General features: G+C 40.6%; 1 protein-coding gene across 4 annotated transcripts in view; it reads left to right on the top strand.

The window, feature by feature from the left end:
• The window catches only part of LNX2 (ligand of numb-protein X 2), a 56,034-nt gene that overhangs the window by 20,553 nt on the left and 18,724 nt on the right, over window positions 1-16,757 (top strand). For 2 of the 4 annotated variants that reach the window (XM_050333277.1, XM_050333280.1), the window contains exon 2: window positions 10,720-11,247. In XM_050333277.1, the coding sequence (XP_050189234.1) occupies window positions 10,847-11,247 (401 nt within the window). In that variant the 5' untranslated portion in view covers window positions 10,720-10,846. Of the gene's footprint in view, window positions 1-306; window positions 325-3,204; window positions 3,595-10,719; window positions 11,248-16,757 lie in introns of those variants that run through there. The other 2 variants (XM_050333281.1, XM_050333278.1) reach the window with 2 other exon arrangements.

The raw sequence follows: 16,757 nt of genomic DNA, 5'->3' as shown, positions 1-16,757 counted from the left end.
TATTTTAAAAGCTAGCTCTTAGGGGTTGAATGCATAGAATAAATGAGGAAGTGAAAATTGTATCATCCCCCACAGAATCTCAAACGCAAAATTGCAGCATGTTGAAAAGAGATTGGACAGGGAGGAGGAGGAGGAAAAGTTTGGCTCCTTCCCAGTGTAGCATGCCTCTGCTGGCCTCTGTTGCTGCAGCCATTTTGACCAGGGATCCAGAAGAGTGGTGCCTAAAGTTAGAAATCTGAACGGCCTACCTGGTGGGGCTTTTTAGCGCATCGTTCCTTTCCCACTCTCTTCCCAAAATGTGGTGAATCAGAATTGCCTAGTGACGTGAGTAAATGTCTTGTATGTGTTTTGCAAATTTATGATTAAGTATCTAAGAACTGAAAGGCATTTTTCTTTCATAATTCTAGACCTTTTTTTTTTAACAACTCCATTTTTGTTCACTAGAGGAGTGTAGCAGTTAGGAGCCCTGATCCTTCCCCACCCTTGCAAACTTCTGAGCTTTGCCCCTGTTTGCTTGTAGCCTTCTGTGAGGACTTAACTCTCTTTTATTGAACAATTTTATTCTAGTTTATTTCTTGATTTATTGCTCTTTAAATATATTATCTTTTATATATAATTTCTGCATATAGCTACCAGTTTGATGTTTTGCATAGGTGCTGCCACTTACTTGTCCTTAGTGTCATTTTTTTTCTTTGATTTTATTTTAATTTGTACTACTCACTTAGAAGGTTATGGTTTTTGTTTATGATGCCTTCGTTTAGGAATGTTATTTTTTCTTAAACAAAGAGAACAAGACCATCAAGGAAAGTGGCCAGAAATGCTGTAACAGCAGTTCAGCTCTCCCTCCTCCACATTATTCATTCTGGAAGGGGGAGTTAGGAGATTGCTGCTTAATATTTAGCCCCTGTCACTCATGTGAGAATACATACCAGGACCTCTTGGCCTGCTGTGTGTGTGTTGCTGTGCATCTTTGCCAACATTTTCACTTGAATCTTAAGGGACTGTTTTCCAACAGTGTTCCCACTGAAGTAGTTTCTTTCTGAGAGCAGTAACAGGATTCAAAGGACACGCTGTAGCAGCCAAACTTTGCACCTCAGGCAGATAAATAGCTGCACTGTAAAAGCCTCCCTATGTAATAGGTGGCAAAATTCTATTTTTATATATATATGTGTGTCTGTGTGTATTTAACATGCAGTCAGACAAACTTACAGAGAAAGTGTTTGAAATAAACAGTTGGCAAACTTGCTTAAGGGATAGAAAAGTGTTTTAGGAAAAATATTTGTGTTTTTTTTCATTCAACAAATGTTGTTTCCACTGTTTCTTGGTGGCTGTGTGATTAAAAGGGCTGAAGTGGAGAATGTGTGATTCCTATAGTGGGACTAAAACCAAATGCAGTCTTTGCTCCATTTTCTTTGTCTCTGTCAAATATGTATAACCAGACTTGATTTTACATAGTCAACTCAACATCCACTTCCCTCTCTGAATCCTGGGGGCCCCAGATCAAGCACTAGTCTACTGTGTATGTAAATATCTGTTTACATACAAAGTATTTAAATGCTTTTTATTTAAGATAATATTTGTGTATTTTAAGACTACAACTTCTAGATCTAACATGTTCTTGTTATGTAAATTCTGAGGATGTGTGGAGCCATACATTTTCAATATCTGTACAGAATACATCTGTTGAGGTATGACAGGGAACGTAAGCAGAAAGTCTCAATTCGAAGGTTTTATTTTCTGAGAAGTGTCCTACAAAATAATGTGGGGGCATTTTGTACAAATACAAAAGAGCATGAGGACAAGTCATGCTTTGCCTTTTCTGTGTACCCAAAGCTGGGTCAGCTAGCTTTATACACATATCAGAAAGAAAGTTCTCCCTGGAAATTAAGTTATGTACAGCAACAGAGGGAAATTTTTTCAACAGATTGAATAGGGAGAGGCACAGCCATTGCCCTAAAGCATTAAAAATCAAAGAACTTGCCTTTATCCTGGAGTTAATTTAACTGACAGCTAGTGCATGGCATAGGCACTAGCAAGGCACGAATAGGGACTGCTCAGGGGTGGCAGTGCTTTTGGGATGAGACACCTGCTTACCAAGGGATGGCCAGAGCCAGCCCAGCTTTCCCTGATCCCTGGTTGTGCTGTGCTGCGGACCAGGAGGGGTGGTTGTGGAGGTTCAGCGATCACTGCCTGCAGTATCCCTGCTCGTGGGCAAGTCACGTCTCCGGGCTAATTTGACCTGTGTGGAGGTAGTCTGAGTTTGACTGTGGGCTTAAAGAAGGCTCTTATTTTCTTTTTTTTTTTGAGAGAGAGTCCTAATGCAGTGATATTTGTTTCCTTTCATTAGGGAGAAAACAAGCAGTTTAGGGGATTGCCTTAGCTCTTCAAGTGATGCTCCTTAGCTGCTGGGGTTTGGCAGGTTGAGGTTGGAGCCTGAAGCTGCAAGCTTCGGACCAAGTCTAGACCATCCTCTGCACTGCTCTCCTGTACTTTCAAGTTTCTTCCTCTGGCCACGAGTTGTTGTGTGTTCTTTGCAGCCCATGGGCACTCACTCCTGCAGAAGACTCTGCCTCCTTTCCTGCAGGACAAGGACAGCGTGGGGCTATCATTTATCTGAGCTGTCTGTAAACCGTGTCTTCTTGGCTCTGTCTCACACAGATCTTAGAAATGCTTGTTTTGAGAGTTTGTGGGGTTTTTGTTAGCTTAGTAGGAGGTAGCTTTGTTTTTTTTCGTGATGTGGCTAAGCAAAAAAACTGCTTAGTAACAGCATAGTTTACCTTTGAAAATAGCTTTCCACTACCACTCAAGTTGTGGTTGATGGGGGAAACCAGCTGTAACAAGTTACGCAAGGTGGCATATGCCTGAAGGAAGAGATGGGCTGGCATTTCTCCTTGAAAATAGTTAAGTCCTGCAATTTAACTATTCAGAAAGGTCTTTTATCCTTTACAACCCTCCACCCCCAGCTTCTCTCTGTCATCAAAGCAATTTTGTGATTAATCCCAGTGCTGTCTCCCTGAATTTCCTCCATGCACACCCGTAGGGCTGGGGGCTGGTTATACAGAAGAGCAGAAAAAGGGAACATAGCTCTCAGATTCCTTTAGTTTCTTTGAATCTCTGCTGCTCCTTAAAATCTGAATTAATCAAATCAAATTCTCTCTGTGCATATCCAGGAGCAAGCTACATTTAATCTAGTTAAGTGTTTTCTGTTCATCCACGAAAGTCCCCTTTTCAGGGCAAAGTGTGCAGGGGAGGGCTTTCCAGAAGGTTTAGCATCTTGATGGACAGCTTTCCGCTGCCTTCATATCTCCGAACAGAAAGGGTGGCACATATGGCAAGGGCTGGTGGACAGATTGCACGGCAGAAAATATCCGTAGCAGATAAGCAAATGTTTTACTCTTTCTTGCCTTTCTCCTGTGCTTCATCAGTGGGAAGAAAGCTTCACTAATTGTCTCCTTATCATGGATTTTTGACTCTTGGGGTACTCTCTTTGCTTCCACTGGATATAAAAGCCCACCTGTTACAGCAGGTGTAATTAAATTCTCCTTTCCTCATTTTTGCACTAGGACGGAAATTTGTCTTTGGGTCTCCTGGCAGGTAAGAGTGCATTATTTTCATTTCATTTTGCTTCTTTTTAATTTTTTCACTGCTGCAGAAAACTAGAAACAGGTTTAGAAACTTGAAGGAGGTTTCTTGCAGAACTTTTTATATGCTTAGGCCTAAAAGTTACCAACTTGCTCGGTTATTGAGAGACCTGGTGCATCCTGAGTCACCAGGTGCCTGTCCCATGCTTGGGGGTTCCTGCAGTGGGGTGGCTTCTGACACCAAGCAGAGTTAGCCCCCAGAAAGAGGCACTTTTCTTTCCACTGAGCAGAAAATTCAACGTACTTAACAGAAAGTGGATTTTCTCACAAATAGTAAAGGCAGCTCCCGCCTCTCTTGCGAAGTGGGATGGCAGAGAAGGGAAGTACTTGTGAGCAATACTTCGCTTAGGGTGGGCAGCAGCGGCTGTTGTTCGTGCAGAGGAGAGGGTGCAAGTTCAAGTTCATTCTTCTCCGGTGGGGTTCGTACTTCCTGCAGACCAGGAGAGCCAACCGACCATCCAAACCTGGGTGGCTCTCATCTGACTTGGCTTGAGTGTCCTAATTCCTCCTTTCTCAGCACTAATCTTGTTCAGTTGGAATATGCAAAATTTAATCTGTAGATGTATCTTCATTAAAGATTCATACTCTTACCTCCTTTTCCTCTATTCTGAGGTGATTTATTGGATGTAACTCTATATTTGGTGCAAAGAATGGATAGTTCGTTGCAGGGACCTCTGTGCAGTCACAGTGCTCATCTTTCCTACCTCATTCGAGACCAATTTGACTAACGTAAAGCTATTTTAATCTCCTGGTCTCAAAATAGAAGCCATTCCATTTGTGCCATGGAAGATGGCTGCAGGATGATCTTTGCATGTTTGAGCAAAACCTTCTGGCCGCTTGTTTTATCTTCGGGCATCATGTCCCTCTCTTTCCTCTTGTCGAGGATGTCAAGCGTCTCTGGGTTTGAGGCAGTGGTTTTGGGAGGTGGGAATCATCCGTCATCTCTCCTAAGGATGGCCAGTCTTGTGCTTCCCCTCGGTGTCCCTATTCTGTACATCACTTTGTTTCCTGGCGTGATGGTTGCTCGGATCCTCTAAACCTCTGTAGGCAACCGGGGGGCAGAGGAGGCAGAGCAGACATTTCTTTTGCTAGTCTGCCCGCGTGGCAGCGTCTCACACCCTGATGTACAGCGGGGACCCTTAACGTTGTGATGGTAATTAAAGCCTGTAGCCCCCTAGTTACCACGGAAACACAGCACTCTACAAATATCAAACGCAACTTACAGTCCTGTTAATTTTCCCAAAAACACTTATTCCTCAGATTTAAGCAAGGTTTCATTTTGCATCCTTGAAAAATGTTGTACTGTGATAATACTTAGCAAGGGGAGTGCATGTGCATGTTTTTCTAAGGAATTGCATGTAAAACCCCTCACCCTGAGGTGGGGAAGGAAAACTGTCTCCTGTGACCCATGTCCCTTGCAGTGATAATGGCGTCATCACTTGGTGTAGGGCTGACATCTTGTCTGTGAGGGGCATTCCTTTGATAGAACCAAAAAGGGCTATCACGGAGGCAAAAAAATCATCTGTAGAGAGGTGATTTTACTGCAAACCCAGCATTGCCTGAGTTTGGTTCAGTGGAACAAAGTCACCATTCAGGCACAATATTATTTATTTTGAATATAAAACTTACAGTCACTCTGCTGAACACCTAAAAACATGGCACTAAAAATAGGTGTATTGGGTAATGGGCATGTGGTGACAGTGTGGTTGCAGCTTTAGCAGAAAACTGCCTCAGGCTAATTGCTGTGACCTGTCCATATCTGGTAGATTTTTTTTCCCCCTGACTTTGAGCTGACAGGCACCATTTTTTGACAACACTTTCATTTGTTTGCATTTTCAAAAGATGAAGAGTCTTAACAGGATTGCTGTCTCATAAACTTGGACTAGAATAGAATTGGGGTTTGGTGTCTGAAGGCAGTGCAGCCCTCAGATATCAGTATAATTAACATGGCTATTGTAAAGTCAATACATGTTGCGTGTACTACTTCACTTGTTTGCTGTATGGCTTTAATATTAAAGCAGAGATTGTATCTAATGAGCTGGGTCACGCTTATCGGAAGATGGGGAATAACACTTTTCCCTTCTAGTGCTGTTTGCTAGCTATTTGTTCTCATTATGTTTTTTATTAGTTTCTTCTATTTTTTTATTCTTCCATTCAAGCTAGGGTCTACTTTGAGAACAGTTAGGAATCATCAGCCTGATACTGTAATTCCTGTGAAGAATACTGGACTGGGAACTAAGAACTAATGTTTAATTAATGTTATGGTGTGTTTTTAAGCAATGGATTTAACCACTGTCTAGTTTCCCTTTCCTGGGGCTTGTTGTTGATCCAGTCCTGACTGCTCAGAGATCCTGTTCACAGCCCTGGCATTTGAATAAGGTGGGGGAGTTTGGGTGTCATGGGATCCTTCCTAGCTAGCTTAGGTACTCAGGTGCCATTGACCATGGAGAACAGACTTTGGAAATCTTGTGACATTTTAAAATTAAGCCTAAAATCCAGGTTGATGACCGTACTGTTGCTCAGAGTTACTGATGGGTTTGTGTTATGTGTTGCCTTGCAAGGTCAAATCTGGCTGACCAGGAAAGGACTGCCTGAATCAGGGTCACATGAAGCCTTCACCGTAGCTGTCAGAGTTTTTTCCATACCCTCCCTTTCCACACTGCAGAGGGGTAAGGAAGGGATATACTGAGGCATTTCTATGCTGTCAGGAGGCAGCAAAATTTTGAGCCTTCTGGGATGAGAAGCAGCAGCAGCAACCAGTACCTGGTGGCCTTCAGTCGAGTGGAAATACAGGTGGATGGTTTTGCACTCGCAGTTGTTTAAACTACACAGTAGAAATTAACCACTGATTCAGTGGGGGGACAGATCTCAGTGTGAATATGTCCATTTGTTAGGCACAGAACTGAGTTTTACATCCCAACCATTTTGGGACACCAGAGTCCAGCAAAGGAACAGTGATGTCATTCATCTAAGGGTGCACTTTTGACCTTTGCTTTTGGTTGAGAAAATTACATAGGGGGTTGTAAACAAAATAAGAAATTGTGGTATATTAAACTTAATTGTTGAAGAGGTTAGTTGGTAAGACAGTTGTTTTACATAGTTGTTTGCTTCTGGTGAATACTCAGGGTTTTTTGTAAAATTTTGAACAATCAGTTAGTGAGCTCTAAATCTTTAGGATTTTAATGAGATAATTTAGAAATAGATCACTTAAATCTCTGAGAGTATTAATTGCAAAATACATATTTCCATTAACTTCAAACTGGAACTAGTGTTAATGATTTGTAACTTATGTAGAGACAACCATAGTAAAAAGGCTAAGTTATTGCTACAATTCCAGTTTGCTTGTGGTTTGTTTGGGGTTTTTTTAGTAATGCCTATTCAGACAGAAGGAATAAACGTTGTGAAATCTGATGTAGGTATAAAGCCTGACATCTTATGCTTTTGTAAAAATGTGTCAGGCTTCTCCAGAGAATGTTAGTTGAATCAATAAGTCAGAACTAGAGGAGGCCTAAAGATAAGTCTGTCTTTTACAGTCTAAAAATCGCTCTCGTGCACACACCACTTAAAAACTAAAATAAAAATTTGCACAGTCAGATGTCCAGTCTTGCCTGGTTCCCAAGTGGATTGTGATTTAAAACTGAAAGCAGGGCACCACCTGCACTGTTTGACTGGTTTAATGAAGTCCTGGGAGAATTATTTTCTAGGGAATTATATGACTTGAATAACAGGCCTGACTGACTCTTTTACCCACTTCATATTTTTTATAGTTCTGACTATTTTTCCTGTTTGCAACTTTCCTGAGCTGTTATCATCCTGTGAAGCTGGTGATCTGCTGTGATAACAGATACAGCAAATAGTATAAGGGATGCAGAAAGAGTCTTGAAGTAGTGTATTATAAATGGCAATGCTCTGATACTGTGGATTTCAGGAGTATAGTGCTTTACATCAGTGAAATGTAGACCTTGCCTGCCATCCCAACTGTTGCTCAGACTACAAATATTGTGTTTGTGGACTTGGAAAATAAGTTGGTATTTTGCACTGGGAGCAAATAGTAAAATGTCTTTAAATTGATAATTAGACACCACAGTATATGAACAACACAAGTCCTGGTGAGTGATTCCTTAGTCATGGAATGGGCTTGCCCCAACTTCACAGCAGTGAAGAAAGCAGACAGCAATGTGAAAGTACAGAAATCTCAATTTTTTAAATTATTATTATTATTTATTATTTACTGGCAGGGCTCTTATTTATTGATTGATTTTTGTTGATTTTTTTTGGTGGTGGCAGTGGGATTTTTTTTTTTTTCTGTTGAATCTTCATGTTGTAACCACTATCTGTTTCTTCCACAACTCTGCTGGCAGAGTGGTGGTGGAAGGGTGATGATGTCAGCTGCAGAAAATGTGGTGGGGTTAGTTTATTTATTGATGGTTTAAGCCAACAGGGCACTGGCAGCACCAAGGACTGACTAGAGGCAATGTCAGCTGTCAGCAGGAACAGCCTGCTCCTGGCCTGGAGTGGCACCTCTGCACCAAAGCATGGCATTCAGACACTGAGGTGGGTCAGTCGTAGGAACAAGTGTGCCTGCTCACCTCCTGCAGTGGTGGGCCGTAGAGTGACTGCCTGTGTTTCACTGAGGACAAGCTCTTGTGATTTCAGTAAACAGAGCCTGTTTCTGGATATACATTTCCTAGGAGAGAAAGCTTGTCATGGTAATTTTTAACATGGCGGTGAATGCCCAGTTGCTCAATAACTTTTCTGATTTTACCTTTTGTTCAGAATTTATAGTAAGCTATTAAAAAGAATTTTTAACACACAAAAGGATTTAATTACAACCTTCCAAAAGAGGGGCCGCAAGCATCTTTGGCTATAGCAAGTCACACAGGTCAAAGTATCTCATGAATATATTTACTGTATGACATTGACTGGGGTTCTATCACAGACTGCTGTGTGAGTTACGTAGACTTCAAAGGATAGAAGTGCTAGAAGCCTTCAAGAAGGTGAATTCAGGGTGTTCACTGTCAGGGCTCCATAACTGAGGCTCCATAGTAGCAGTACACAGAATGGTCCTTGGGTTTTCTGTAGCCTTGCTGATGTCAGACTTGGTCCTCTCTTGGGACCTGGGTTACTTGGAGAAGGAGGAAGAGTCATGGTCGTAGTAAATTGTAGAAGTGGGTCTATTGTTTGGACAATGCACTCATAAAATGGCCTTTGCTGCCTGTCTGCACGTCCCTTTCCCCTGCCCTGCCTGTTGGTGTTGCAGGTAACCCCAAGTACAATACGGCACGTGCCACATGTTCCTTTCCTGGTGCCCTGAGCAGCAAAATAATTTGGTAAAGTTGCAAATCAGTGCAGTGTTTTTCTAGAGCATTTATCTGGTTTATTTTGCATTACATAAAGAACAGCCATTAGATGGGTCTCATCCCTTTTGCATTAATCCAGCAGCACAAATGCAGAGCTGCGGTTTGAGCACGAGGACCCCGTGTGCTGCTCTCCTTATCTGCTCTCCAATCTTTGAGCTCTTACATAATACGTTTAAGACTGTTTTTTGACTAATCTCTTTTGGGGTCTCATTTTGCATTCTTCATCTCCAGCAAGAAAAAACTGCTGTGCTCTTCTCTCGTGAAATCCTTTCCAGAAGGTGCACATTATCTACTACGAGACAGGGCAACGATGAGCATCAATTTCCATGGCAGAATAGAAGCCCAGATTACAAATTACTATTTAATCCTTTTTGCGTCAAAGGATATAATAATCCTTGTAAAATGTGCTCTAAGTCTTGTGCTTGGCTGTGTGAGGTTAAGGGACAAAAACCAAAACAGGGAATCTCTTAAACAGTAAGACATAGTGAAAGCATTTGTTTCACATGAATTTCAGAGTATATATATTTAGTACTACATTTCAGCAGCTAAAAATAAAGGTGATGGGCTGATACCTAGACTACAAGTTTTCGTTTCTCCGTATGCTTGCTGCTGCTCTGCTAGAACACAGTAAGCTTCTGTCATGAGTGTTGCATGCTGAGTTGCAATTAAGAATTTAGTCACAAAGTAAGCATTGCTCAAATTTGATTCCCCCACCACCACTGAGAACATTTACCAAAACTAACAAATATGAAGGTCTCTTAAGTCTGTGAGAAAATTTGTTTTATGTTCTAAATCATCATGTTTTGAGTGCCAAGCATTATGATTCCATAAGGGAAAGAAGGGTAAATAAAGTTGAGAGGGATAAGGATTTAGTGTTGGAAATTGCAGACTGATGGCTGCACAATTTCCCAACCAGGCAGCTATTTTAAGAGGGGTGAAGTTTAGTAACATAAAAAGTTTAGAAAATAAGTCCCACAGTGACAGGCCTACAGTCCTTTATTGTCACATTGAGTCTGCTGTAACTTTGTTAGATAAAAACAGGATTAAGTTGTTTGAAACCAATAGCTTCATATGATTAGTTTATTCCATATTTTTGTTACTGGCCTCTCTACTAAATGAGATGAGGCATATTGGATAGAATATGTCCTCAGTGCGTAGCAACTCACAGAGAGAACATGAAAGTAAGTGGTGACATATATGCAATATTACTAATGGAAGTAACAGGGTAAGCCGTTTGTTGTTATTTTTAATGCACTCTTACTTAGAACTTTACTAATAATGTAATATTCTGTATGGTCAAAATCCTAAAAAGAGAGTAGAACCAGATTAAAATAATAATCTCATATTAAGGAACACATTTAATTACTTGGTCATATAACCATTATTCCACAATAGGGTGTTTTTGTGCCAGATGCTAATTGTATGCTTCTAGTGTGACATTGCATAATGCGGTGTCCTTGCTGTCACAAACTGGTCATCTTGCAGGTGAAAACTGTGCAGTGCTGCAGCTGTTACAGAGACATAAAATGTATGTGTTGTAAAAGGAATCATACTTGTAGATTTTTTGGCTGCTCTCTTCTATGATAAACTTAGAGTAAAGAGGAATATTTCCCTAATCTGTCTAGCTGTTGTGTTATAATAAACCCAGAGTCAAATGTTTTGAAAAGAATTTTCATATTTCATGCAAAATGAATAATTAATTTTTTTGTTTGTTGCAGAAAATGACGCTTGATTGAAGACCATAAGTAATGCTGGAAGAAGTTGCTTCCCTGTGAGCTTTACATGAGCAACCACATCCTATGAGGAGGAAGAGGAGGAAGATCCATCAGCCTTCATAGCTGTAAAATGGGGACTACCGGTGACGACATGGCAGCAGTGGAGCAGAATGCCTCCTTGAACCCTCTGTGCTTTGAGTGTGGCCAGCAACACTGGACAAGGGAGAACCATCTCTACAACTACCAAAACGAAGTGGATGATGACTTGGTCTGTCACATTTGCCTTCAGCCCTTGTTGCAGCCATTGGACACTCCCTGTGGACACACTTTCTGCTACAAGTGCCTAAGGAACTTTCTGCAGGAGAAGGATTTCTGCCCGCTGGATCGAAAAAGACTCCATTTTAAACTCTGCAAAAAATCCAGCATCCTTGTTCATAAACTGTTAGACAAGCTGTTTGTTTTGTGCCCCTTCTCCTCTGTGTGTCAGGAAGTCATGCAGCGATGTGACCTGGCGGCACATCTTAAAAACAGGTGAGTGGTGTATGTGCTTGGATCGCATGTTTCTTACACCCTACTGTGCCAGTTTGTGTAGCAGTAGAAATTGGCAGCAGGAGGGAGGAGAGAGTTAGTGATGGCTTTTAAATTCACAGGAGAAGACCCTAGGAAATGGTCAGTCTGTGACTATGCAGGGCTAGAGCACTGGGTTGTCCTGTTTAGTACATCACACCAGAAAATAGTGAAGACTGCTTGGATACAGCCATAGGGGGAATGACATAATTCATTAGAGGTCTGAAAAAACTTATTTGTCAAAAAAAAAAAAAAAAAAAAAAAAGGATTGATTATGGTAGGGGACAAATTAGAGGTGTGCAAAGTCTCTCTGCAGAGAGGACAGAAATAATGCAATAGGAACAAAGAAGATTTAGTTCAGGTTTTAGGGGAAAAAGCTTTACAGTGGTCCAGCACTGGCATAAATTGCTTTGGTGGTGATTGTGCATTTCCTGCTTTCAGAATGTTTATGAACATGCTAAACTAACCTTTATCAGGAATCGTTATCTCAGAATTCTGCTTTGAGATAGGCAGGTGGACAGAGGACCTGTCAAGACTGATGAGCCTGCTCTGCTTGCCCTCAGTCTGGTCCAGCAACACTGGTGACCACCCAGGCAGAAGGGTTCATCTGGGAGGTGCATGGGCTTACCCCATGAACTTCTTTCCAAATCTTGGTCTTTGTCCATTTGGAGACTTTTGGAGACCATCTTTAGGTGAAGGGTGACATTGCAGAGGGAGATCAAGAGTCAGGCGTGGTGTGGGTGTGCATGCAGGCAAGTGCTCCACAGAGAAAGCAAAGAGGAAAGCTGCCTTGGAAACAGTTTGCTCACATTCGTATTTCCAGAATGCCCTCTTCCTGCTTCCCCAGATCCTGAAGGCTTCTGGGGATTCAGAACCTGGGAGGACCTTGGGCATACAGAACATAGAGCAGCCCTAGACTGTGATGAGCCTTGGAGCTGCCTGGGTTTTGTTGGCTGGGGTAGTGCAGTGTCCATGTCAGGGAGATGCAGGGGCTAATGAGGAACCTTTCCCTCTGTTTTTTTTTTAATTTGTCCCTGTAGTTACCATGTGAGTATAGGCTACTGCTTGTTTCCTTCTGGCAAGTAATTTCTGATCTGTATGATGACTTGGGGGTGCTGAAAAGGCCTAATTGTTTATTTCATTTTTAATCCTACTATTAAACCGATTTGATTTTAATAAAAGGCAAAATGCTAGCAAAACTACTGCTAAATATTTGATTCATCTTCTGGTTTCCCAGTGTCGTATCCTCACCGCTTCAGTCCTTTTTCATTGGTTGACATCTCTTTGAATGATATTAGGGCTGTTTACAACAGGGTCACGTAATTTATTTGTACATGGAACAGTGTGTGTGCCCTCTTTAGGTATACATGAAATATTCATTTACTTAATGCACAAGGTTATTATGAAATTCGAGTGAGCTGAGTCACTGGCTTTTCCTGTTTGTCAGCTGGAAAAAAGCTTTCAGTTGCAGGAGGCTGCTCATTTTCAATTCCTTCCGTTGTCTTGGGATACCGATACGCATTTTGAGTATATGGTGATTTACAGTTTTCAATTAAGTTTATTTGCAAACATCTGAACACCTGTAAATTATCATTGCTGACATAAACGATGGCAGCAACTGTGTAGTTTGAATTTAATTCTGTATGGATTAGTGAATCCAGTAAAATTCTACTACTGATCATAACGTTTAGGAAAGAAATATAAAATGGAGTATTACTGTCATTATCAGCATAGATTAATATAAACCAGTCTGGACAAGCCTTTACATGAGCTGATTTGTTTTTCTAAGAAATGTAGTATAGTTTGTTAGTTTTCACTGTCTAAAAACTTTCACACTCAGGTTTTTCAGAGTTGTTTTAATTGGCTCCATTTGAGCATAAAAACTGGAAGAAAATGTCATCCACCAGGTGACTTGGACTGTAAGGTTACTGCAAGATGCTCACTAAGGAGATGAGAGGCATGAGACACAACTTCATGGTCACTAATTGCACTCCATGATACCTCGTTGCATTAAGAAAATATTCTTGATTTCTCAAACTCAGAGTTTCATTACATTCACTTACAAACTGTGGTTTTCAAAGTTAAACACAATACACATAATCTGATTTTGAAGAAGAAAACCCAGAAGTAATATTGAACGTTTTTTCACAGTCACTTGGTACAGAAAATTTGTTAGTGTTTAGAAAAGTAGGTGGCAGTTTGATTTCCCAAATATCAAAGGTCGGTTGTGGTTATTGTCTGCTCTGAAGCCACTTAACTCCATGTAAGCTTCTCATGTCCTTGGGTGGGAGAGAAAAGTATGCAACAAAACCACTCTTTTTTAATTTTCCTGAGTCTTCTCTGGTTTACAAACCTAGATAATTCCTAGTGCCTTGTTTTCTTGGGTTTTCCCCCTTTTTTTTTTTTTTTTTACCTTTTCTTGGGGTTTTTTTTTGTTTGTTTCCCTCTGGCAAAAGACAAACCAAGACCCAGACACTTAACTTTCCAGAGCAGCACCAGGTTTTACTTTGAATTGCAGCTGTAAATCTTGCCAGAATTACTGCTTAAGGTCACTTTGCTGGCTAAGTTTTATGAGCAACACCAAAAGCGTTTGTGTTGCTTCTCTGCAGTCTTTGCTTAAATACACATCCTGCTTGGAAAATGATTTAGTGCAACTGGTTTGAGGTTATTTAGTGTGTTTGCTTTTATCAAACCTCTAGACTGGGCAGAAGGTGATGGCGTAAGTTACAATGAATTCTTTCTTTATAGTAGTCAGCGAGCAAATGTGTTGTTCAAGCTCCTACTGTTATTTCACAGAAATACCTCTGTAAACTACATCTCAATTTTGTATGAAAGCTCTTTTTATCAGCAAAGAGGGATTGCTGCTAGTGTTCCAAGAAGTCAGCTTTTAAATGAGAAGCACAGCAGACTTGGCTAAAAAAAAACCAAAAAAACCCCCCACAAAACCCCCAAACGAACAAACAAAAAAACACAAACAAAAACCCCACCCAAAACAAAACCAAAAAAACCCAACAACAAAAAAAACCACACACCAGAAAAAAAAAAAAAATCAACAAAACAAAACTAACCAAACAAAAAACCAAACACACAAAAACACAAAACCCACAAACAAACAAACCAAAAAAGACCATTTTTGTTCTCTGTCTGATATGAATTAAGAGAAACTGAAGGTAAAAGCTATGCTTTATCACCATCCAGACTGATGCTGAAGAGGGAAGAGGAAGAAGGCGATGAATATAAGCAGAAGCTTGTTTTACCTACCGAGAACTGCCATTCAGCTTTAGCTGGTTGTTTTAGTATCATAGAATAGTTTGAGCTGGAATGTTACACTCCATCATCTTGATTCATGAAAGAAATAATTTTTACAAGTTTTAGAAAACATTCCCACCTTTCTTGCTCCTAGGTAGATATGAAATTCAGTTCCTGTAAGACATGTTTCAGTCTCAATTCAGCCCTTACTTACGCAATTTGTTTTATGAAAATGGATTCCTGTACCCATACAAAACAATCTTCAGAGCTTGTTTTGATCACAAGATGCCCATCTGTGTACATAACTTGTTACAAGATTTAGTCCAAAATGCTCTTTATCCCAGATATTTGACAGTAGCAGTGTTAGTGACGGTGTGCACCTTTAGAGATTTATTGGTGCTTGTTAACTGTTACAACTGTTGTATGGTTTTGCTGTTTGTGAATAGTACATTCCTACTACCAATAAAAATCCTTTCAAGTTGCAAATGGAAATCAAAAATCTCCTTATAGATGTGCTTGAATACCAATGCTGGGCTTTGCAACTTGGTAGGAGGCGTACGGTGTTGAAAGACCGAAGAACTGGCATCCTGTGAATTAATGTCTCCACTGGACAGCTACTTTCCTGGCAATGCAGTTGCACTATACTAGGTTGAAAGTCATAGTTTGTTACAATTAGTGGTTAATTTGGGGAAGAATCTGGGGGGTTTTCCCCTTTTTTTCCCCATACAGTACTGCACAGAAGGGATTCCACTGAACTGAGTAGGTGTGCTGAGAAGGCTCTTTACATTTCTTGATATTAGCCTTTGAAATTACAATTAAACATTGTTGGCAAAAATAAACCTCAAGTCTATTTATATTTCATGTGACGACTTTCATCATCTGCCAGGTAAAGATGGGAGAATGTGTTCTGTGAAGGCGGGTGGAGGAGGACCTGGCTGTGGTTTTAGAAAGCTTTGACAGAAATAGGACACTTCCAGGGCTGAGTTTTTGTGCTGTCCTGGTTTGATACAGTTTAAAAAAATAAAATTATGAGGTGTGCTTTGCCACCTCCACCAGGCCCTTTGGGTTCCTCAGGCCTTGTGAGCGGGCTCAATCAGAGCCTGCAGCACAGTGGTTTGGTAGAAGATACCTAAGGGAGTGTGTGGCTCACTGAAGTAGTCTGTAAGGCTGGACACTGCTGTGTAGGCTCAGCAGGATTGAAACATGGTCCTCTGACAGCATCAGTTTTGAATAGTTCGTTCCCCTCTTTGCTGAAAAATCACTACTCTTATAGCAGAGCAGTTTAGGGACAGCAAGGATGTGCATCTTGGGGGTGGCTTTGTGCTAAATTCTTATGGATCAGTGTGGGAGAGCACATCTGTCAGTGTTCCCAATAGACAAGAGGTTTCCTCTGCAGGAGCATTTACCTCTTGCTGTGTTGCAGCAGAAGTGAGTGATGGTGGAGATTGTTTTCTTTTTTTCTTTTTTTTTTTTTTTTGTCCTATTGCCAGAGTTAAAATTTGAGGGAGCATGAGGCTAAGCCATTAAGTTGAAGTATTCTAGAAATCTTGAGGGAAGCATTTGCATCTCTCTTTTTCTTTTTTTGGGGGGGATTCTGGTTTTGAGGTTTGCATTGTAAAATGGTCAATGAGAGAAATTTCCTGCTGAGTTTTATGTGGCTTGGGCAAAATCAAGAAATAGGATTGTGTTTAATCATTAAAATCAGGGAAATTTTTTCACAAAGCATAACCTTTCAATTAATTTTCATCTTTTATGCTTGCATTTTTCTTCACTTTGAAGAACAAGATGACCAGCAGTTGCTTTGGGTAAAGCCCTAAGAAATTTTTTTCTGTAATGCATCATGGAATTATGCGAACTGTCTCTAATGTATGTTTTAATGCGTATTTCAGAGCATATTGGTGTTACCTTATGCTCTTTTTCTAAACATGGGGAAGAGAAAGCTCTGGGAAAACCTTATAGCACCTTCCAACACCTACAAGAGCTAAAAGAAAGCTGGAGAGGGATTTTTGTGATGGCATGTAGTGATAAGTCAAGGAGGAATAACTTTAAACTGAAAGAGAGTAGATTATTTGGACCTAAAAACTTTGTTATTAGGTTATCTTCAAAATCCCTCATGTTGAAACCTTCTAACCATATGATTATCAAATCCTCTTCACAGAATGTCAGAACAGAACTGTGATTCTTAAAATATTCTTGTTTAAGAAGTTAGGATATCATTAAACTTC

The sequence above is a fragment of the Myiozetetes cayanensis genome, unplaced genomic scaffold (assembly GCF_022539395.1).
Source record: "Myiozetetes cayanensis isolate MyiCay16 unplaced genomic scaffold, myiCay2020 scf5-8, whole genome shotgun sequence".
Taxonomy (NCBI): domain Eukaryota; kingdom Metazoa; phylum Chordata; class Aves; order Passeriformes; family Tyrannidae; genus Myiozetetes; species Myiozetetes cayanensis.
The sequence above is the reverse complement of the archived record's forward strand: the minus strand, read 5'-3'. Positions and strand labels throughout refer to the sequence as shown.